The sequence below is a fragment of the Ranitomeya variabilis genome, chromosome 5 (genome assembly GCF_051348905.1).
Source record: "Ranitomeya variabilis isolate aRanVar5 chromosome 5, aRanVar5.hap1, whole genome shotgun sequence".
Lineage (NCBI taxonomy): Eukaryota > Metazoa > Chordata > Amphibia > Anura > Dendrobatidae > Ranitomeya > Ranitomeya variabilis.
This window is the reverse complement of record NC_135236.1, coordinates 22,282,513-22,302,880: the sequence shown is the minus strand read 5'-3', so window position 1 is coordinate 22,302,880 and position 20,368 is coordinate 22,282,513. Positions and strand designations below refer to the sequence as shown.

The 20,368-nt window shown below is 52.6% G+C and overlaps 1 protein-coding gene across 1 annotated transcript in view; it reads right to left on the bottom strand.

The window, feature by feature from the left end:
• LOC143774712 (uncharacterized) overlaps positions 1-20,368 on the bottom strand; it is a 689,954-nt gene that overhangs the window by 25,510 nt on the left and 644,076 nt on the right. Inside the window, exons 13-14 of the mRNA XM_077262476.1 lie at positions 3,860-3,989; positions 3,731-3,781 (exon numbers count right to left, since the gene is read on the bottom strand). Coding sequence (XP_077118591.1) covers positions 3,731-3,781; positions 3,860-3,989 — 181 coding nt within the window. The remainder of the gene's footprint in view (positions 1-3,730; positions 3,782-3,859; positions 3,990-20,368) is intronic.

Sequence of the window (20,368 nt, the reverse complement as noted above, 5' to 3'; positions counted from 1 at the left end):
TCGACCTGTCATTGGCTACACCAGAACAAAGTGATGTTCTGGATTGGCCATCTCAGCCTCCTGACCTCAATATCATTGAGCCACTCTGGGGAGGTCTCAAGTGCGCAGTTTATGCTAGACAGCCTAGGAATTTACAAGAGCTGGAGGCTTTTAGCCAAGAAGAGTGGGCAGCTTTACCATCTGAGAAAATAAAGAACCTCATCCACAACTACCACAAAAGACTACAAGCTGTCATTCATGTTAGAGGGGGCAATACATTCTATTAAGAAATGGGGTATGTGAACTTTAGATCAGGGTCATTTGGATGTTTTGGGTTGTCATTAGTGTTGAGCGATACCGTCCGATACTTGAAAGTATCGGTATCGGAAAGTATCGGCCGATACCGGCAAAGTATCGGATCCAATCCGATACCGATACCCGATACCAATACAAGTCAATGGGACTCAAGTATCGGACGGTATTCCTGATGGTTCCCAGGGTCTGAAGGAGAGGAAACTCTCCTTCAGGCCCTGGGAACCATATTAATGTGTAAAATAAAGAATTAAAATAAAAAATATCGCTATACTCACCTGTCCGACGCAGCCGGGACCTCAGCGAGGGAACCGGCAGCGTTGTTTGTTTAAAATTCGCGCTTTTACCTGGTTACGTGAAGTCCCGGCTTGTGATTGGTCAGGGCGGCCATGTTGCCGGGACGCGGACCAATCACAGCAAGCCGTGACGAAATTACGTCACGGCTTGCTGTGATTGGTCCGCGTCCCGGCAACATGGCCGCCATTAACCAATCACAAGCCGTGACGTCACTGGAGGCTGGACATGCGCGTATTTTGAAAAGCGCGCGTGTCCAGCCTCCAGTGACGTCCCGGCTTGTGATTGGTTAATGGCGGCCATGTTGCCGGGACGTCACTGGAGGCTGGACACGCGCGCTTTTCAAAATACGCGCATGTCCAGCCTCCCGTGACGTCCCGGCTTGTGATTGGTTAATGGCGGCCATGTTGCCGGGACGTCACTGGAGGCTGGACACGCGCGCTTTTCAAAATACGCGCATGTCCAGCCTCCCGTGACGTCCCGGCTTGTGATTGGTTAATGGCGGCCATGTTGCCGGGACGTCACTGGAGGCTGGACACGCGCGCTTTTCAAAATACGCGCATGTCCAGCCTCCCGTGACGTCCCGGCTTGTGATTGGTTAATGGCGGTCATGTTGCCGGGACGTCACTGGAGGCTGGACACGCGCGCTTTTCAAAATACGCGCATGTCCAGCCTCCCGTGACGTCACGGCTTGTGATTGGTTAATGGCGGCCATGTTGCCGGGACGCGGACCAATCACAGCAAGCCGTGACGTAATTTCGTCACGGCTTGCTGTGATTGGTCCGCGTCCCGGCAACATGGCCGCCCTGACCAATCACAAGCCGGGACTTCACGTAACCAAGTAAAAGCGCAAAATTTAAACAAACAACGCTGCCGGTTCCCTCGCTGAGGTCCCGGCTGCGTTGGACAGGTGAGTATAGCGATATTTTTTATTTTAATTCTCTTTTTTACACATTATTACATTAATGTTGTTGCGATACCCGATACCCGATACCACAAAAGTATCGGATCTCGGTATCGGAAATTCCGATACAGCAAATATCGGCCGATACCCGATACTTGCAGTATCGGAATGCTCAACACTAGTTGTCATTATGATTTAAAAAGAGAAAACACAGTAGTCTGACAATAAATGGCTTCAGCCAACCACTAACCATGAGTGGAGAAAAAGTTTTGGTGTTATCACTCATATTCTCTGAAAAAAGGCCAAAGAAAGTAAATATTCTGCCTGTGTTTGTAAACTTTTGAGCACAACTGTATGTACATATATGTAAGAGAATTGTAAAGATAGGCCTAATACATATTCTGTAAAAATTATGAAGGAGGGCATAACACACACCCTAGAAAAATGAAGATCAAGGGACTCTTGTTTACTCTCTAAAAATGATGTGAGGGCCACCTTTTGAGCCTCTAACATTTATGAGCAAGGGCTGGATGATCACCCCTTAAAAATTATAAGCAAGAGATGTTTATTTACCCTCTAAAAATTATGAGTGCTGGCCACTTGATGTCCCTCCAAATATTATGAGTGAGGGTCGCCTGATGACCCTCTAAAACTTGAAGCAAGAACCAGATGATGACTCTGTTGATATGGTGGAGGAGGAAGAGGATCAACAAGAAATATTAGAAACCTTGTTTGTTTGGGAAGGATGTGTGGGAGAACACCAGATAAAAAGGAGAAATTGAATTAGCTTTATGTTCCGTTGCTGTCATGCGGTGGGGTTGAGAAGCATCGGCCAATCCAGACCTTGTTCATTGTGATGAGAGTAAGCCTGGCAGCATTTTCAGTTTATAGGTGAATATGCACATCAGCTATTATGTCCCCAGTGGAATTAAAACCCCATTCTGACAAAATCCTAGCAGCAGAGCAGGCCAGCAGATGGACGTAAAGGAGTAGAGAGACAGTTCCTCTGGCTCATGGCCTCGACCTATGGGTGCCCCATCAGCAGCACGTCCACTTCCTCTTCCCATACCACATGCCTTGGTCATAATACATTAAGTATATAATATATGCTTGCAAACTTTCTGATATCAATAAGAAAAATAAGCAAGTGAACCTTTAGTTAGAGGAGGATCTGCTTCTAATTCATCCCTTGCATCCAATGTAATGGCTTTTTTTGATGGTTGGGATTTGAGGTTCTTTGTGGGGGAAAAAATAAGTGATTTTGTTGCAGTTCACCTTGGGTCTAACAATAGGGACATTGATTGATGGCAGTAATGTATTAATATCTAAGAGATTGGTTTCATCGGATAAGTGGGGCAACGCGGAAACGTGGCTGGTCACTAATCGTCACTTGAAGTGGTCCATTCCCCAAAGTATTGGGTATGAAAGGGGATTTTGGAGGTGAAGTATTGGTGGTGTCAAATACCCAAAAGGTGTTTTTAGAAGCCTGCCTTCCACAGATTACCAGGGATTTTGGAATACTATTTTTGATGTCCGACATGACAAATCCTATGGTACCAGAAGGAAGTTGCTTTCCATCATTGTATTAAGACCGTTGTAATTCTGAGGAGAATTAGTATTTTAGTTTGATTCATTGTGGTCTGCATTCAATATTCTATTTCCCACTGGACCTGGGATTATAAAATTTGTATCTATACCCCTATTGTAATCTTCTGTGTGGTCACAATGAGGAATTTAATAACTCACAGCAGCACTTGCACACTGCGAGAAAAAATAAATGTACATCAATATCAATTGAATCGGGATTATCAAGATTTTGAGATTTTGAAGACTATCAGTTTTGCCATTATTGTACAAGGTGACAATTGAAAGGGAGGGTTGGTTGTGATGGTCCACTGGGGTAATACTCTCCGAGTGCTGCAACCGGAGCAGAGCATTGATCTTGCAGTTATTAGGAGGTTGTTTGGTAATCTTCAGTGTTTTTGATCAATTATTGGAGTTTACAAAACACATAGCAACATTTATGATTTCCAATTATAAGATTTCCACATTTCTAGACAAGAAAATTCACATAAAAGTCAATATTTATCATTAAAATACCTATGATTTTCCTCAAATAAAGAAAAGAAAGAAAAAAAAGAATCAAAGCCTGTGCTGTATTTAAATAAAATTTGTAATGACTTTCAATAGCAAAATTGAAAAGCTGGAAATTAAAATAGTGATATGTGGCATAAGTCTTACCTTCATACATTGTAAGTTGTGATAGTGATTGTGTAATATCATTAATGTCACCTATAAAGATAAAAAATAAATATAAATATAAAAGTAATTGATTATATAATTATTCTAAAGGTAAAATGTAAGTAATACTTTTTGACAGGTGGACTCGCCAAACTTGATCTCCAGTGTTTGTTTCAGATACATACAAACAAATATTGACATCTTTTTTCTTCAGTTGGATCTCTGTATAGTTATAACGTTCTGCTTGGAACTTCACAGTCTAAAAAATGTAAAATACCAAGATAAATAAAAAAGAAAAACAAAAAATATAGCAATAATCTAGTCCATAACAATGAAATGTCTAGGTAACAACTTCCTGCAAATTTGCAATCAAACAACATATTTTGTTATTTTTGTATTTTATACTGATTTTATTGGATAAAATGTTGTAACTAGTGTTGAGCATTCCGATACCGCAAGTATCGGGTATCGGCCGATACTTGCGGTATCGGAATTCCGATACCGGGATTCCGATACTTGGCGCGTATCGGATACCGGAATCGGAAGTTCCATGATTCAAAATTCAGAAATTCAGCCAATGAGAAAGATTCCAAGTGTGGGCACATCCTGTTTAGCATGGAGGGCATGAAACTACTGGCAAGGCTGTGATTGGCTGCTTAAATGATGTCATGATGCAGTTTAAAAGTCGCTGGCGCCATTTTGCGATCACTCTGCTGTGAATTCAGTTAGTGACAGGACGCTGTTTGCTGACTGAGGGACAGTTTAGAGATAGCGATTTGCTTCTTTGTGCTTTCCAAAGGCTAATTTAGCAACCGCTGTGTTCACCTACTAATCACCTTCCTTTTGCCTTGTAGCGCTGTTTTCACAGCGATCTGCAAGGTCTCTCTGTGTGTGTGTGTGTGAGTGCAGCCCACTCTCTAGTCTGAGTGCAGCCACATAGGCCATCCATAGCTGGTTGTATTCAGTTCAGGGAGGGTGGTTCATTGCCTCATACTGTCCTTTTTTTTTTTTTTTTTGAAGTAGTGCAGGCTGCTGCACATTTTTTCCAAAAATTCCTATTAGTGTCTTTCCACCCGTCTCCAGCTAATTTGTGGAAAAACACTACATAGGATAAAGTAGAGGAGGGTTTTTGGGCCTTGCAGCGCCGTTTACGGCTGTCTGCACGGTCTCCGTGTGACTGCAGCTCGCCCTGTAGCCTGTGAGCAGCCGTAGCTTGGTTGTCTCCAGCTCAGGGTTGTTCACTGCGTCATACCGCCAAATCAATTTTCATTTTGTTTTCAAGTAGTGTAGTCTGCTGCTAATTAATTTAAAAAAATCCTATTAGTGTCTTTCCACCCGTCTCCAGCTAATTTGTGGAAAAACACTACATAGGATAAAGTAGAGGAGGGTTTTTGGGCCTTGCAGCGCCGTTTACGGCTGTCTGCACGGTCTCCGTGTGACTGCAGCTCGCCCTGTAGCCTGTGAGCAGCCGTAGCTTGGTTGTCTCCAGCTCAGGGTTGTTCACTGCGTCATACCGCCAAATCAATTTTCATTTTGTTTTCAAGTAGTGTAGTCTGCTGCTAATTAATTTAAAAAAATCCTATTAGTGTCTTTCCACCCGTCTCCAGCTAATTTGTGGAAAAACACTACATAGGATAAAGTAGAGGAGGGTTTTTGGGCCTTGCAGCGCCGTTTACGTCTGTCTGCACGGTCTCCGTGTGACTGCAGCTCTATCCGTTGTCAGTTCAGCCCCCAAAAAATAAATAAATAATAAAGTTCACCAAACACACCAGTTACACCACTTTACATTTGTGTAGGCCACATTAGCTCATATTCAAGTCTAGTCCACACTTTAGAAAATTAGTGTGTCTTATACCTGTTAGGAGGAGTTGCTCAGGAATAAGCACACAAAGCCGTTAGTACTTTTCTGCTTATCTTTATCAGTCAACCAAGATGAAGAAGGCAGTGAGTAAGGCACGTGGGCGTGGGCGTGGGCGCGGAGCAGGGAGGGGACGTGGGGATTCTGTGCCTGCTGCGGGCACCGGTGAGTCATCAGCACCCACTTTCACAAGGGAACAGTCGTTCATGCGCAGCTTTGTCGCCGAGCGCCGTACACCGCTGCTGCGTCAAGACCAAATTGAAGCCGTTGTGGGATGGATGGCAGCTAATGCATCAACTTCCATTAGTGCCACATCCTCTCAGACACAGAGCACTGGAGAGCAGCCATCTGTCTCTTCACCACCTGCAAAATTGCCCAGGCAGACAGAGATCCCAGGACAGGAGCAGTCTCTACTTCTGTTCTCTGAATCATCTCTTGGCTTGGAAACAGGGGGCCAGCCAAGCAGCATTGGAGAAATGGAAGAAGAGGCAGGGTGCAGTGATGCCCAACCGCTTTTTCTGTCTTCCTCTGAAGAGGCGGGTGGGCCAGTGGCTCCGGTCACCACCTCGCAGGCCGCATCAGCTGATGATGACACTCAGGTGCCACTTACTGGTGCGTGCTCTGCTGCTGAGACTACCCAGGAGGAGCAGTTGGGGGCAGAGGGTAGTGTAGATGATGAGGTCCTTGACCCATCTTGGCGTCAGGGACAGGAAGGTGGTGGGAGCAGCTCTGAGGAAGAGATTCCCCGTACGGCCCAAAGAGGGAGAGGGAGGGGGAAGACTGCGGATCCTGCAGCCTCCGCTTTGGCACCCGTAAGGAGCATGTCTCTTCCAAAAGTCAAAAGGGGGGCTCCCAAGACTTGCAGTGCCTGGTCCTTTTTTGACACAGTTGCAGATGACATTTGCTATGTCAGATGCAAGGTGTGTCATCAAAAAATCAAAAGAGGTCAAAAAGTCGCCAACCTCAATACCTCCAACATGTGGAAACATGTGCGCAACAGGCACCCGGCGGAGTTAGACAAACACACTGAAGAGCTAGGCCAACCAACAGCGGCAGCTACCACCTCTTCAGCTCGTGTTGCCTCTTCCTCTAGCTCACACGCAGCTGGTTCGGCTTCCTCCCAGGATCGCCGTGGAAGAACCTCTGGCCCTGTTGTCCAGAGACCCGCTGTCATTCCACCCGCAGCACCACTTTCCCAGTCAACCACACACTCCCAGCCCAGTCTACAGCCATCGGTAGTACAGGCATGGGAGAAAAGGCGGCCTTTCTCGTCAAACCACCCACGAGCACAGGCTCTGACTGCAGGCATTGCCAAACTTCTGTCACTGGAAATGCTGTCATTCAGGCTGGTGGAGACTGACAGCTTCCGTGACTTGATGTCATTGGCAGTCCCACAGTACAGTGTGCCCAGCCGCTTTTACTTCAGCAGGCAAGCCGTCCCTGCCCTGCACAAGCATGTGGAGGGACACATAAAACACGCGCTACTGAACGCCGTCAGTAGCAAGGTCCACCTCACCACCGATGCGTGGACCAGTCAACATGGACAGGGGCGATACCTTTCCCTCACTGCCCATTGGGTTAATGTCGTTGAGCCGGGTACAGACCGTGCGAGTGGCGCAGGACGTGTCCTGCCCACTCCAAGGATTGCAGGAATCCATTCTGTACGCATTGACTCCTCCTCTTACACCAGTTCCTCAGAATCATCGCTGCAGGAGCCGTCACAGTCCACCTCCACATGGACCCGTGATGAACGTGTACCTGTTACGACCGACATGAGCACAGCCGTGGCCAAACGTCAACAGGCCGTCTTGAAATTAATTTTTTTGGGGAATCGTAGCCACACAGTGCAGGAGCTCTGGAATGCCATCAAGCAGGAGAGCGATGTGTGGTTTGAGCCAGCGAATCTCCAGCCAGGCATGGTAGTGTGTGATAATGGCCGAAATCTGGTGGCAGCCCTGGGCCTTGGCAACCTCACTCACATCCCATGTCTGGCACATGTGCTCAATTTGGTCGTGCAGAGTTTTTTGAGGGACTATCCGGATCTTGATGCACTGCTGCACAAGGTCCGCCTAGAGTGTGCTCACTTGCGGCGTTCCAGCACGGCAAAAGCGCGCATTGCGGCTCTGCAGCGCCGACACCGCCTGCCGGAACATCGCATCATATGTGACCTACCTACCAGGTGGAATTCCACGTTACATATGTTGGAGCGGTTGTGTGAGCAGCAGCAAGCTGTAATGGAGTACCAGCTGTATCAGGCGCAAAAAAGTCGCAGTCAGCGCCGTACAGACTTCACAACCACAGAGTGGGCCACTATGAAGGATGTCTGCCAGGTTTTGCGTCCCTTTGATTATTCCACGCGGATGGCGAGTGCAGATGATGCACTAGTCAGCATGACTGTCCCCCTTATCTGCCTGCTTGAAAAATCACTGCAAGCGCTAAGGGATGATGTTGTGGAAGAGGTGGAGGATGAGGATTCACCACTTCCATCATCTTCTGGACAGTCAGCGCCACGTGGTTCCTCACAAACGCGTAGGCAGGGGACAGTTTGTGAGGAGGATGAGGAGGAGTCAATGGAGGAGGAAGACATCCGTCCAGAGGAGGGAGTTCCCGAATTGTCCAGTACTCAGTGTGTACAGCGAGGGTGGGGTGATGACGAGCGGGCAGAGATCACGCCTCCAGCTGGGGACAGCGTTTCTTGGGCAGTTGGCAGTCTGCAGCACATGGTGGATTACATGCTGCAGTGCCTGAGAAACGACCGCCGCATCGACCACATTCTCAACATGTCTGATTATTGGGTGTTCACCCTCCTCGATCCTCGCTACCGGGACAACGTAGAAAGCCTCATCACACCGTTGAACCGGGAGCGAAAAATGCGGGAGTACCAAGACACACTGGTCAGTTCCATCATCTTCTCCATTCCAACTGAGAGAAGTGCTGCTACTGCATTCCAAAGCAGCTCAGTGCGTCCAGGCAGTGGTGGAGGCTCTGCACAAAGAGGGAGCAGAAGCAGTGCCTCTGCCCAAGGCAAGACCAGTATGGCCCAACTGTGGCACAGTTTTGTGTGCCCCCCACAAAAGTCTACACCATCACAGACGGCTCCAGTCAGCAGGAGGCAACGGTTCCGTCAGATGGTGACAGACTACATGTCTTGCCCTCTTGCTGTACTCCCAGACGGCTCTTCCCCTTTCAAGTTTTGGGTCTCAAAGCTGGATACATGGCCAGAGCTAAGCCAGTATGCATTGGAGGTGCTGTCTTGCCCTGCGGCCAGTGTATTATCGGAACGTGTCTTTAGTGCTGCAGGTGGTGTACTAACTGACCGTCGCATGCGACTATCCTCCGATAACGTTGACCGGCTTACTTTCCTGAAAATGAACAAGGCCTGGATCTCGCAGGAATTTGCCACTCCTCCTCCTGATTAAATAATTAGGTCACTGTATACGTTATCCAGGTCTCCTGTTGTGTTCATCTTTCTACCACCTGAACTTAAATTCCTGGGCTCCAACACCGCCAGTTGAGGCTCAGACGTGCCGTCTGCACAGTCAAAACATACGACCCAGTGTTCTTGGGTTTCAGTAACGTCAGCTGATCCCCAGCTGTGTAGCCGGCAATGTGTCATGCGACCGCCACGCTGACACAACAACTGAAATGTAAGGGAATCTGTCCCCCCCCCCCCAAGGCGTTTGTTACTGAAAGAGCCACCTTGTGCAGCAGTAATGCTGCACAAGGAAAAAGGTAGCTATTTTGGTTTTGCTCCTTGCACACGCAAAACTTAACACTTATAAAATGTGTCCACTGATACCGTAAAACCGTCCCGGAGGTGGGACTTTCCTTCATAATATGACGCAGCACAGCCGTCATTCCTACCCCCCCGGCGCCGCGCCCCGGCTCCTCAGCGTTGTTTGATTCCGTCCCGGAGCCTGCGCTGTTATGTTATCCCGTGGCCAGGCACACTTAGCGCTGCCCGTCTTCTGGCATCATTTGGTGTCAGGCTGGCTGCGCCTGTGCGGCCACGCTGGCCGAGAGCCCGCCTCGCAGTGTCTTCTGATTTAATCCCACTGGGGGCCTGGGATCTATGGACATGCGCAGTGCATATCTGAACCTCCACCTCTCACTCATCTCCCTATGGCTTCTTCAGACTGTTCGGTGTCAGCTGGTCCCTAATAGCATGCCACGGCCGTGACACCGCACAGTCTGGAAAAGAAGCCGTAGGGAGGGGAGTGAGAGGCGAGGATATGCACTGCGCATGGCCATGGATCCCAGGCCCCCAGTGGGATTACATCAGAAGACACTGCGAGGCGGGCTCTCGGCCAGCGCGGCCGCACAGGCGCAGCCAGCCTGACACCAAATGATGTCAGAAGATGGGCAGCGCTAAGTGTGCCTGGCCACGGGATAACATAACAGCGCAGGCTCCGGGACAGAATCAAACAACGCTGAGGAGCCGGGGCACAGCGGCGGGGGGGGTAGTAATGATGGCTGTGCTGCGTCATATTACGAAGGAAAGTCCCACCTCCGGGACGGTTTCACGGCTTCAGGGGACACATTTTATAAGTGTTTAGTTCTGTGTTTGCAAGGAGCATGATGAAAAGAGCCACCTTTTCCTTTTGCATCTTTTGTGCTGCACAAGCTGGCTCTTTCAGCTACAAACGCCTTGGGGGGGGGGTTAAAGGTTCCCTTTCGACTTTCTCAGGCTTCGGCCTACATTGTGTTCCTCTGCTTTTCCACCTGCCCCTGGGCTCCAACACCGCCAGTTGCCGTCCAGAAGTGCTGTACGCACAGTCAACAGTCCCTCCTCTGTTATTGGGGTTCAGTAACGTCAGCTGTTCCCCTGCTGTGTGTGTGGCAATCCCTCCTACCTCCTCCAACCTCCTCCAACCTCCTCCTCCTCCACCTGTCCCTGGGCTCCAACACCGCCAGTTGCCGTCCAGAAGTGCTGTACGCACAGTCAACAGTCCCTCCTCTGTTATTGGGGTTCAGTAACGTCAGCTGTTCCCCTGCTGTGTGTGTGGCAATCCCTCCTACCTCCTCCAACCTCCTCCAACCTCCTCCTCCTCCACCTGTCCCTGGGCTCCAACACCGCCAGTTGCCGTCCAGAAGTGCTGTACGCACAGTCAACAGTCCCTCCTCTGTTATTGGGGTTCAGTAACGTCAGCTGTTCCCCTGCTGTGTGTGTGGCAATCCCTCCTACCTCCTCCAACCTCCTCCAACCTCCTCCTCCTCCACCTGTCCCTGGGCTCCAACACCGCCAGTTGCCGTCCAGAAGTGCTGTACGCACAGTCAACAGTCCCTCCTCTGTTATTGGGGTTCAGTAACGTCAGCTGTTCCCCTGCTGTGTGTGTGGCAATCCCTCCTACCTCTTCCAACCTCCTCCAACCTCCTCCTCCTCCACCTGTCCCTGGGCTCCAACACCGCCAGTTGCCGTCCAGAAGTGCTGTACGCACAGTCAACAGTCCCTCCTCTGTTATTGGGGTTCAGTAACGTCAGCTGTTCCCCTGCTGTGTGTGTGGCAATCCCTCCTACCTCCTCCAACCTCCTCCAACCTCCTCCTCCTCCACCTGTCCCTGGGCTCCAACACCGCCAGTTGCCGTCCAGAAGTGCTGTACGCACAGTCAACAGTCCCTCCTCTGTTATTGGGGTTCAGTAACGTCAGCTGTTCCCCTGCTGTGTGTGTGGCAATCCCTCCTACCTCCTCCAACCTCCTCCAACCTCCTCCTCCTCCACCTGTCCCTGGGCTCCAACACCGCCAGTTGCCGTCCAGAAGTGCTGTACGCACAGTCAACAGTCCCTCCTCTGTTATTGGGGTTCAGTAACGTCAGCTGTTCCCCTGCTGTGTGTGTGGCAATCCCTCCTACCTCCTCCAACCTCCTCCAACCTCCTCCTCCTCCACCTGTCCCTGGGCTCCAACACCACCAGTTGCCGTCCAGAAGTGCTGTACGCACAGTCAACAGTCCCTCCTCTGTTATTGGGGTTCAGTAACGTCAGCTGTTCCCCTGCTGTGTGTGTGGCAATCCCTCCTACCTCCTCCAACCTCCTCCTCCTCCACCTGTCCCTGGGCTCCAACACCGCCAGTTGCCGTCCAGAAGTGCTGTACGCACAGTCAACAGTCCCTCCTCTGTTATTGGGGTTCAGTAACGTCAGCTGTTCCCCTGCTGTGTGTGTGGCAATCCCTCCTACCTCCTCCAACCTCCTCCTCCTCCACCTGTCCCTGGGCTCCAACACCGCCAGTTGCCGTCCAGAAGTGCTGTACGCACAGTCAACAGTCCCTCCTCTGTTATTGGGGTTCAGTAACGTCAGCTGTTCCCCTGCTGTGTGTGTGGCAATCCCTCCTACCTCCTCCAACCTCCTCCAACCTCCTCCTCCTCCACCTGTCCCTGGGCTCCAACACCGCCAGTTGCCGTCCAGAAGTGCTGTACGCACAGTCAACAGTCCCTCCTCTGTTATTGGGGTTCAGTAACGTCAGCTGTTCCCCTGCTGTGTGTGTGGCAATCCCTCCTACCTCCTCCAACCTCCTCCAACCTCCTCCTCCTCCACCTGTCCCTGGGCTCCAACACCGCCAGTTGCCGTCCAGAAGTGCTGTACGCACAGTCAACAGTCCCTCCTCTGTTATTGGGGTTCAGTAACGTCAGCTGTTCCCCTGCTGTGTGTGTGGCAATCCCTCCTACCTCCTCCAACCTCCTCCAACCTCCTCCTCCTCCACCTGTCCCTGGGCTCCAACACCGCCAGTTGCCGTCCAGAAGTGCTGTACGCACAGTCAACAGTCCCTCCTCTGTTATTGGGGTTCAGTAACGTCAGCTGTTCCCCTGCTGTGTGTGTGGCAATCCCTCCTACCTCCTCCAACCTCCTCCAACCTCCTCCTCCTCCACCTGTCCCTGGGCTCCAACACCGCCAGTTGCCGTCCAGAAGTGCTGTACGCACAGTCAACAGTCCCTCCTCTGTTATTGGGGTTCAGTAACGTCAGCTGTTCCCCTGCTGTGTGTGTGGCAATCCCTCCTACCTCCTCCAACCTCCTCCAACCTCCTCCCCCTCCACCTGTCCCTGGGCTCCAACACCGCTAGTTGCCGTCCAGAAGTGCTGTACGCACAGAGCCAAACACCTCGCCAATGTGTTAGTGAGGTTCAGCACCGCCAGCTGTTCCCCTGCTGTGTATACGGCAACGTGTACTGCGACCGCCACGCAGACACAACAAGTTAAATGTAAGGGAACCTGACCCCCCCCCCCCCCAGGCGTTTGTTACTGAAGGAGCCACCTTGTGCAGCAGTAATGATGCAAAGGGAAAAAGTGCCTCTTTTCGTGATGCTCCTTGCACATGCTGAACCTAACACTTATGAAATGTGTCCCCACACAGCGTTAAACCGTCCGGTAGGTGGAACTTTCCTTTGTCGTGTGACGCAGCACAGCCATCATTTTTACCCCCTTGGCGCCGTGCGCCCCCTCCTCAGCGTTGTTTGAATCTGTCCCGGAGCCTGCGCTGTTAGGTTAGCCCTTGGCCATGCACACATGTTGCGCTGCCCGTCTTCTGACCTCATTTGGTGTCAGGCTGGCTGCGCCTGTGCGGGTGCGCTGGCCGAGATCCCGCCTCGCAGTGTCGTCTAATGTAATCCCACCGCGGGCCTGTGATCCGTGCCCGTGCGCAGTGCATATCCTCTCCTCTCACTCCCCTCCCTACGGCTTCTTCAGACTGTGCGATGTCAGCTGGTCCCTAATAGCATGCCACGGCCGTGACACCGCACAGTCTGAAAAAGCCGTAGGGAGGGGAGTGAGAGGAGAGGATATGCACTGCGCACGGGCACGGATCACAGGCCCGCGGTGGGATTACATTAGACGACACTGCGAGGCGGGATCTCGGCCAGCGCACCCGCACAGGCGCAGCCAGCCTGACACCAAATGAGGTCAGAAGACGGGCAGCGCAACATGTGTGCATGGCCAAGGGCTAACCTAACAGCGCAGGCTCCGGGACAGATTCAAACAACGCTGAGGAGGCGGCGCACGGCGCCAAGGGGGTAAAAATGATGGCTGTGCTGCGTCACACGACAAAGGAAAGTTCCACCTACCGGACGGTTTAACGCTGTGAGGAGACACATTTCATAAATGTTAGGTTCCGCATGTACAAGGACCATAATTAAAAGAGCTAAGTTTACCTTTTCCAGCATTAGTGCTGTACACAATGGCTCTTTCAGCTACAAACGCCTGGGGGGGGGGGGGGTTAAAGGTTTCCTTTCAACTTGCTCGAGTGCAGGCTTCGGCCTACACTCCGCTCCCCCTGCTCCTCCTGCTGACCCTGGGCTCTAACACCGCCAGTTTTTGCCCAGATGTGCTAGCTGCACAGAGAAAAACACCAGCCAATGTGTCAGTGGGGTTCAGCACCGCCAGCTGTTCCCCTGCTGTGTAGCCGGCAACGTGTCCTGCAAAAGCCACGCAGACACAACAGACCCAAAGCTGCCGCCAGTGCAGGCTTCGGCCTACACTCCCCTCCCCCTGCTCCTCCTCCTCCTGCTCCTCCTCCTGCTGTCCCTGGGCTCTAACACACCGCCAGTTGGGGCCCAGATGTGCTAGCTGCACAGAGAAAAACACCAGCCAATGTGTCAGTGGGGTCCAGCACCGCCAGCTGTTCCCCTGCTGTGCAGCCGGCAACGTGTCCTGCAAAAGCCACGCAGACACAAGAACTGAAATTGAAGGGAACCTGTCCCCCCTCCCCCAGGCGTTTTTACGTTATCCAGCCACCTTGTACAGCGGTAATGCTGCATGTGTGCAAGGTGGCTCAGAAACGTATTCTCCTCGCACATGTGGAACTGAAAACACGTCTGAAATGTGTCCTCTGTGTGACCATTTAACCGTCCCGGTGGTGTGACTTTCCTTTGTAATGACACGCTGCAACCCCCTTGGTAGCGCTGCCCGTCTTCTGGCATCATTGTTTGGCTGCCTGCGCCTCTGCGGCCGCCCTGACCCACACAACGCCCCTCGGTGTCTTATTTATTGGGACTGCGAGGGTGTGATTCATGGGCAGGATCAGTGCATCAGTTCGCCTGTCCCTCCTCTCCTTCCGCCTTCTTCGGACTGTGCGGCTTCATGGCCGTGGCATGCGATAAGGGATCAGATGACGCCGCACAGTCTGAAGCGGGTGTAAGGACCCGAGTGTGAGAGGCCAACATATGTGCTGCGCCAGGCCCTGAATCCCAGCCCCGCAGTGTTTTAACAATGTTAAGACACTGCGGGGCTGGGATTCATGGGCATCGCGAACCGCACCGGCCGACATTACATGATGCCAGAAGATGGGCAGCGCTAACGGCGCTAGGCCAGGGGATAACACGACAGCGCAGACTCCTGTACAGCAAATAACAACGCTCGGGAGGCTGCACCCAGCACCAAGGTGGGATTCTTGACATCTGTGCTGCGTCTCATTACAAAGGGAACTCGCGCCTCCAACACAGTTTGACTGTATAAAGGGCTAAATGTTATACGTGTTTCATTCAGCGTGTGCAAGGAGAAAAATTAAAAGAGCAACCTTTGACTTGTGCAGCACTACTGCTGCATAAGCTGTGGCTCTTCTACTTTCTAACCCCTGAGGGGGGGTTAAAGGTGACTTTTGAAATCGGTTCAATTAGGCTTCGGCCTACACTCTGCTCCACCTGCAGAGCCCGGGCTCCAACAACGCTAGTTGCTGTCCGGAAGTGCTGGCTGCACAGAGCCAAACACCTCGCCAATGTGTCAGTGGGGTCCAGCACCGCCAGCTGTTCCCCTGCTGTGTAGCCGGCAACGTGTCCTGCAAAAGCCACGCAGACACAACAGACCCAAAGCTGCCGCCAGTGCAGGCTTCGGCCTACACTCCCCTCCCCCTGCTCCTCCTCCTCCTGCTCCTCCTCCTGCTGTCCCTGGGCTCTAACACACCGCCAGTTGGGGCCCAGATGTGCTAGCTGCACAGAGAAAAACACCAGCCAATGTGTCAGTGGGGTCCAGCACCGCCAGCTGTTCCCCTGCTGTGCAGCCGGCAACGTGTCCTGCAAAAGCCACGCAGACACAAGAACTGAAATTGAAGGGAACCTGTCCCCCCTCCCCCAGGCGTTTTTACGTTATCCAGCCACCTTGTACAGCGGTAATGCTGCATGTGTGCAAGGTGGCTCAGAAACGTATTCTCCTCGCACATGTGGAACTGAAAACACGTCTGAAATGTGTCCTCTGTGTGACCATTTAACCGTCCCGGTGGTGTGACTTTCCTTTGTAATGACACGCTGCAACCCCCTTGGTAGCGCTGCCCGTCTTCTGGCATCATTGTTTGGCTGCCTGCGCCTCTGCGGCCGCCCTGACCCACACAACGCCCCTCGGTGTCTTATTTATTGGGACTGCGAGGGTGTGATTCATGGGCAGGATCAGTGCATCAGTTCGCCTGTCCCTCCTCTCCTTCCGCCTTCTTCGGACTGTGCGGCTTCATGGCCGTGGCATGCGATAAGGGATCAGATGACGCCGCACAGTCTGAAGCGGGTGTAAGGACCCGAGTGTGAGAGGCCAACATATGTGCTGCGCCAGGCCCTGAATCCCAGCCCCGCAGTGTTTTAACAATGTTAAGACACTGCGGGGCTGGGATTCATGGGCATCGCGAACCGCACCGGCCGACATTACATGATGCCAGAAGTTGGGCAGCGCTAACGGCGCTAGGCCAGGGGATAACACGACAGCGCAGACTCCTGTACAGCAAATAACAACGCTCGGGAGGCTGCACCCAGCACCAAGGTGGGATTCTTGACATCTGTGCTGCGTCTCATTACAAAGGGAACTCGCGCCTCCAACACAGTTTGACTGTATAAAGGGCTAAATGTTATACGTGTTTCATTCAGCGTGTGCAAGGAGAAAAATTAAAAGAGCAACCTTTGACTTGTGCAGCACTACTGCTGCATAAGCTGTGGCTCTTCTACTTTCTAACCCCTGAGGGGGGGTTAAAGGTGACTTTTGAAATCGGTTCAATTAGGCTTCGGCCTACACTCTGCTCCACCTGCAGAGCCCGGGCTCCAACAACGCTAGTTGCTGTCCGGAAGTGCTGGCTGCACAGAGCCAAACACCTCGCCAATGTGTCAGTGGGGTCCAGCACCGCCAGCTGTTCCCCTGCTGTGTAGCCGGCAACGTGTCCTGCAAAAGCCACGCAGACACAACAGACCCAAAGCTGCCGCCAGTGCAGGCTTCGGCCTACACTCCCCTCCCCCTGCTCCTCCTCCTCCTGCTCCTCCTCCTGCTGTCCCTGGGCTCTAACACACCGCCAGTTGGGGCCCAGATGTGCTAGCTGCACAGAGAAAAACACCAGCCAATGTGTCAGTGGGGTCCAGCACCGCCAGCTGTTCCCCTGCTGTGCAGCCGGCAACGTGTCCTGCAAAAGCCACGCAGACACAAGAACTGAAATTGAAGGGAACCTGTCCCCCCTCCCCCAGGCGTTTTTACGTTATCCAGCCACCTTGTACAGCGGTAATGCTGCATGTGTGCAAGGTGGCTCAGAAACGTATTCTCCTCGCACATGTGGAACTGAAAACACGTCTGAAATGTGTCCTCTGTGTGACCATTTAACCGTCCCGGTGGTGTGACTTTCCTTTGTAATGACACGCTGCAACCCCCTTGGTAGCGCTGCCCGTCTTCTGGCATCATTGTTTGGCTGCCTGCGCCTCTGCGGCCGCCCTGACCCACACAACGCCCCTCGGTGTCTTATTTATTGGGACTGCGAGGGTGTGATTCATGGGCAGGATCAGTGCATCAGTTCGCCTGTCCCTCCTCTCCTTCCGCCTTCTTCGGACTGTGCGGCTTCATGGCCGTGGCATGCGATAAGGGATCAGATGACGCCGCACAGTCTGAAGCGGGTGTAAGGACCCGAGTGTGAGAGGCCAACATATGTGCTGCGCCAGGCCCTGAATCCCAGCCCCGCAGTGTTTTAACAATGTTAAGACACTGCGGGGCTGGGATTCATGGGCATCGCGAACCGCACCGGCCGACATTACATGATGCCAGAAGATGGGCAGCGCTAACGGCGCTAGGCCAGGGGATAACACGACAGCGCAGACTCCTGTACAGCAAATAACAACGCTCGGGAGGCTGCACCCAGCACCAAGGTGGGATTCTTGACATCTGTGCTGCGTCTCATTACAAAGGGAACTCGCGCCTCCAACACAGTTTGACTGTATAAAGGGCTAAATGTTATACGTGTTTCATTCAGCGTGTGCAAGGAGAAAAATTAAAAGAGCAACCTTTGACTTGTGCAGCACTACTGCTGCATAAGCTGTGGCTCTTCTACTTTCTAACCCCTGAGGGGGGGTTAAAGGTGACTTTTGAAATCGGTTCAATTAGGCTTCGGCCTACACTCTGCTCCACCTGCAGAGCCCGGGCTCCAACAACGCTAGTTGCTGTCCGGAAGTGCTGGCTGCACAGAGCCAAACACCTCGCCAATGTGTCAGTGGGGTCCAGCACCGCCAGCTGTTCCCCTGCTGTGTAGCCGGCAACGTGTCCTGCAAAAGCCACGCAGACACAACAGACCCAAAGCTGCCGCCAGTGCAGGCTTCGGCCTACACTCCCCTCCCCCTGCTCCTCCTCCTCCTGCTCCTCCTCCTGCTGTCCCTGGGCTCTAACACACCGCCAGTTGGGGCCCAGATGTGCTAGCTGCACAGAGAAAAACACCAGCCAATGTGTCAGTGGGGTCCAGCACCGCCAGCTGTTCCCCTGCTGTGCAGCCGGCAACGTGTCCTGCAAAAGCCACGCAGACACAAGAACTGAAATTGAAGGGAACCTGTCCCCCCTCCCCCAGGCGTTTTTACGTTATCCAGCCACCTTGTACAGCGGTAATGCTGCATGTGTGCAAGGTGGCTCAGAAACGTATTCTCCTCGCACATGTGGAACTGAAAACACGTCTGAAATGTGTCCTCTGTGTGACCATTTAACCGTCCCGGTGGTGTGACTTTCCTTTGTAATGACATGCTGCAACCCCCTTGGTAGCGCTGCCCGTCTTCTGGCATCATTGTTTGGCTGCCTGCGCCTCTGCGGCCGCCCTGACCCACACAACGCCCCTCGGTGTCTTATTTATTGGGACTGCGAGGGTGTGATTCATGGGCAGGATCAGTGCATCAGTTCGCCTGTCCCTCCTCTCCTTCCGCCTTCTTCGGACTGTGCGGCTTCATGGCCGTGGCATGCGATAAGGGATCAGATGACGCCGCACAGTCTGAAGCGGGTGTAAGGACCCGAGTGTGAGAGGCCAACATATGTGCTGCGCCAGGCCCTGAATCCCAGCCCCGCAGTGTTTTAACAATGTTAAGACACTGCGGGGCTGGGATTCATGGGCATCGCGAACCGCACCGGCCGACATTACATGATGCCAGAAGATGGGCAGCGCTAACGGCGCTAGGCCAGGGGATAACACGACAGCGCAGACTCCTGTACAGCAAATAACAACGCTCGGGAGGCTGCACCCAGCACCAAGGTGGGATTCTTGACATCTGTGCTGCGTCTCATTACAAAGGGAACTCGCGCCTCCAACACAGTTTGACTGTATAAAGGGCTAAATGTTATACGTGTTTCATTCAGCGTGTGCAAGGAGAAAAATTAAAAGAGCAACCTTTGACTTGTGCAGCACTACTGCTGCATAAGCTGTGGCTCTTCTACTTTCTAACCCCTGAGGGGGGGTTAAAGGTGACCTTTGAAATCGGTTCAAGTAGGCTTCGGCCTACACTCTGCTCCCCCTGCAGAGCCCGGGCTCCAACACCGATCGTTGCTGTCCGGAAGTGCTGGCTGCACAGAGCCAAACACCTCGCCAATGTGTCAGTGGGGTCCAGCACCGCCAGCTGTTCCCCTGCTGTGTAGCCGGCAACGTGTCCTGCAAAAGCCACGCAGACACAACAGACCCAAAGCTGCCGCCAGTGCAGGCTTCGGCCTACACTCCCCTCCCCCTGCTCCTCCTCCTCCTGCTCCTCCTCCTGCTGACCCTGGGCTCTAACAAACCGCCAGTTGGGGCCCAGATGTGCTAGCTGCACAGAGAAAAACACCTCGCCAATGTGTCAGTGGGGTCCAGCACCGCCAGCTGTTCCCCTGCTGTGCAGCCGGCATCGTGTCCTGCAAAAGCCACGCAGACACTTGCTCTTGTACCTTCTGCTCCCCATCCTGGTTCCAGTACCGTCAGCTGGTTCCGGGCAGAGCCTTTGGCTTAGGTGCCTCCCTTTGGTATCCGAGTTCCACCAACGTCAGGTGGTCCTTGGTAGTGCTTTCAGGCACGGGTACCTCCTGCTTAGTAACCGGGTTCCAGTAACGTCAGCTGGTCCTCGGTAGTTCCATTGGCTCTTGGACCTTCGGCTACCCATCCGGGTTCCAGCACCGTCAGCTGGTTCTCGGCAGTGTCTTTTGCTCTTGTACCTTCTGCTCCCCATCCTGGTTCCAGTACCGTCAGCTGGTTCCGGGCAGAGCCTTTGGCTTAGGTGCCTCCCTCTGGGTATCCGAGTTCCACCAACGTCAGGTGGTCCTTGGTAGTGCTTTCAGCACAGGTACCTCCTGCTTAGTAACCGGGTTCCAGTAACGTCAGCTGGTCCTCGGTAGTTCCATTGGCTCTTGGACCTTCGGGTAGCCATCCGAGTTCCAGTTCCATCAGCTGGTTCTCGGCATTTTCTCAACCTTCTTGTACCTTCTGCTACATTTCCAAGTTCAAGAGACTAAACACAATGACCCAGAAGACCACCCCTAAGATGACGACGACACCAGAGACGACAACCACCGTGATGACGACGACCCTGGAGACGATGACCCCGAAGACCACCCCGATGACGACGACCCCG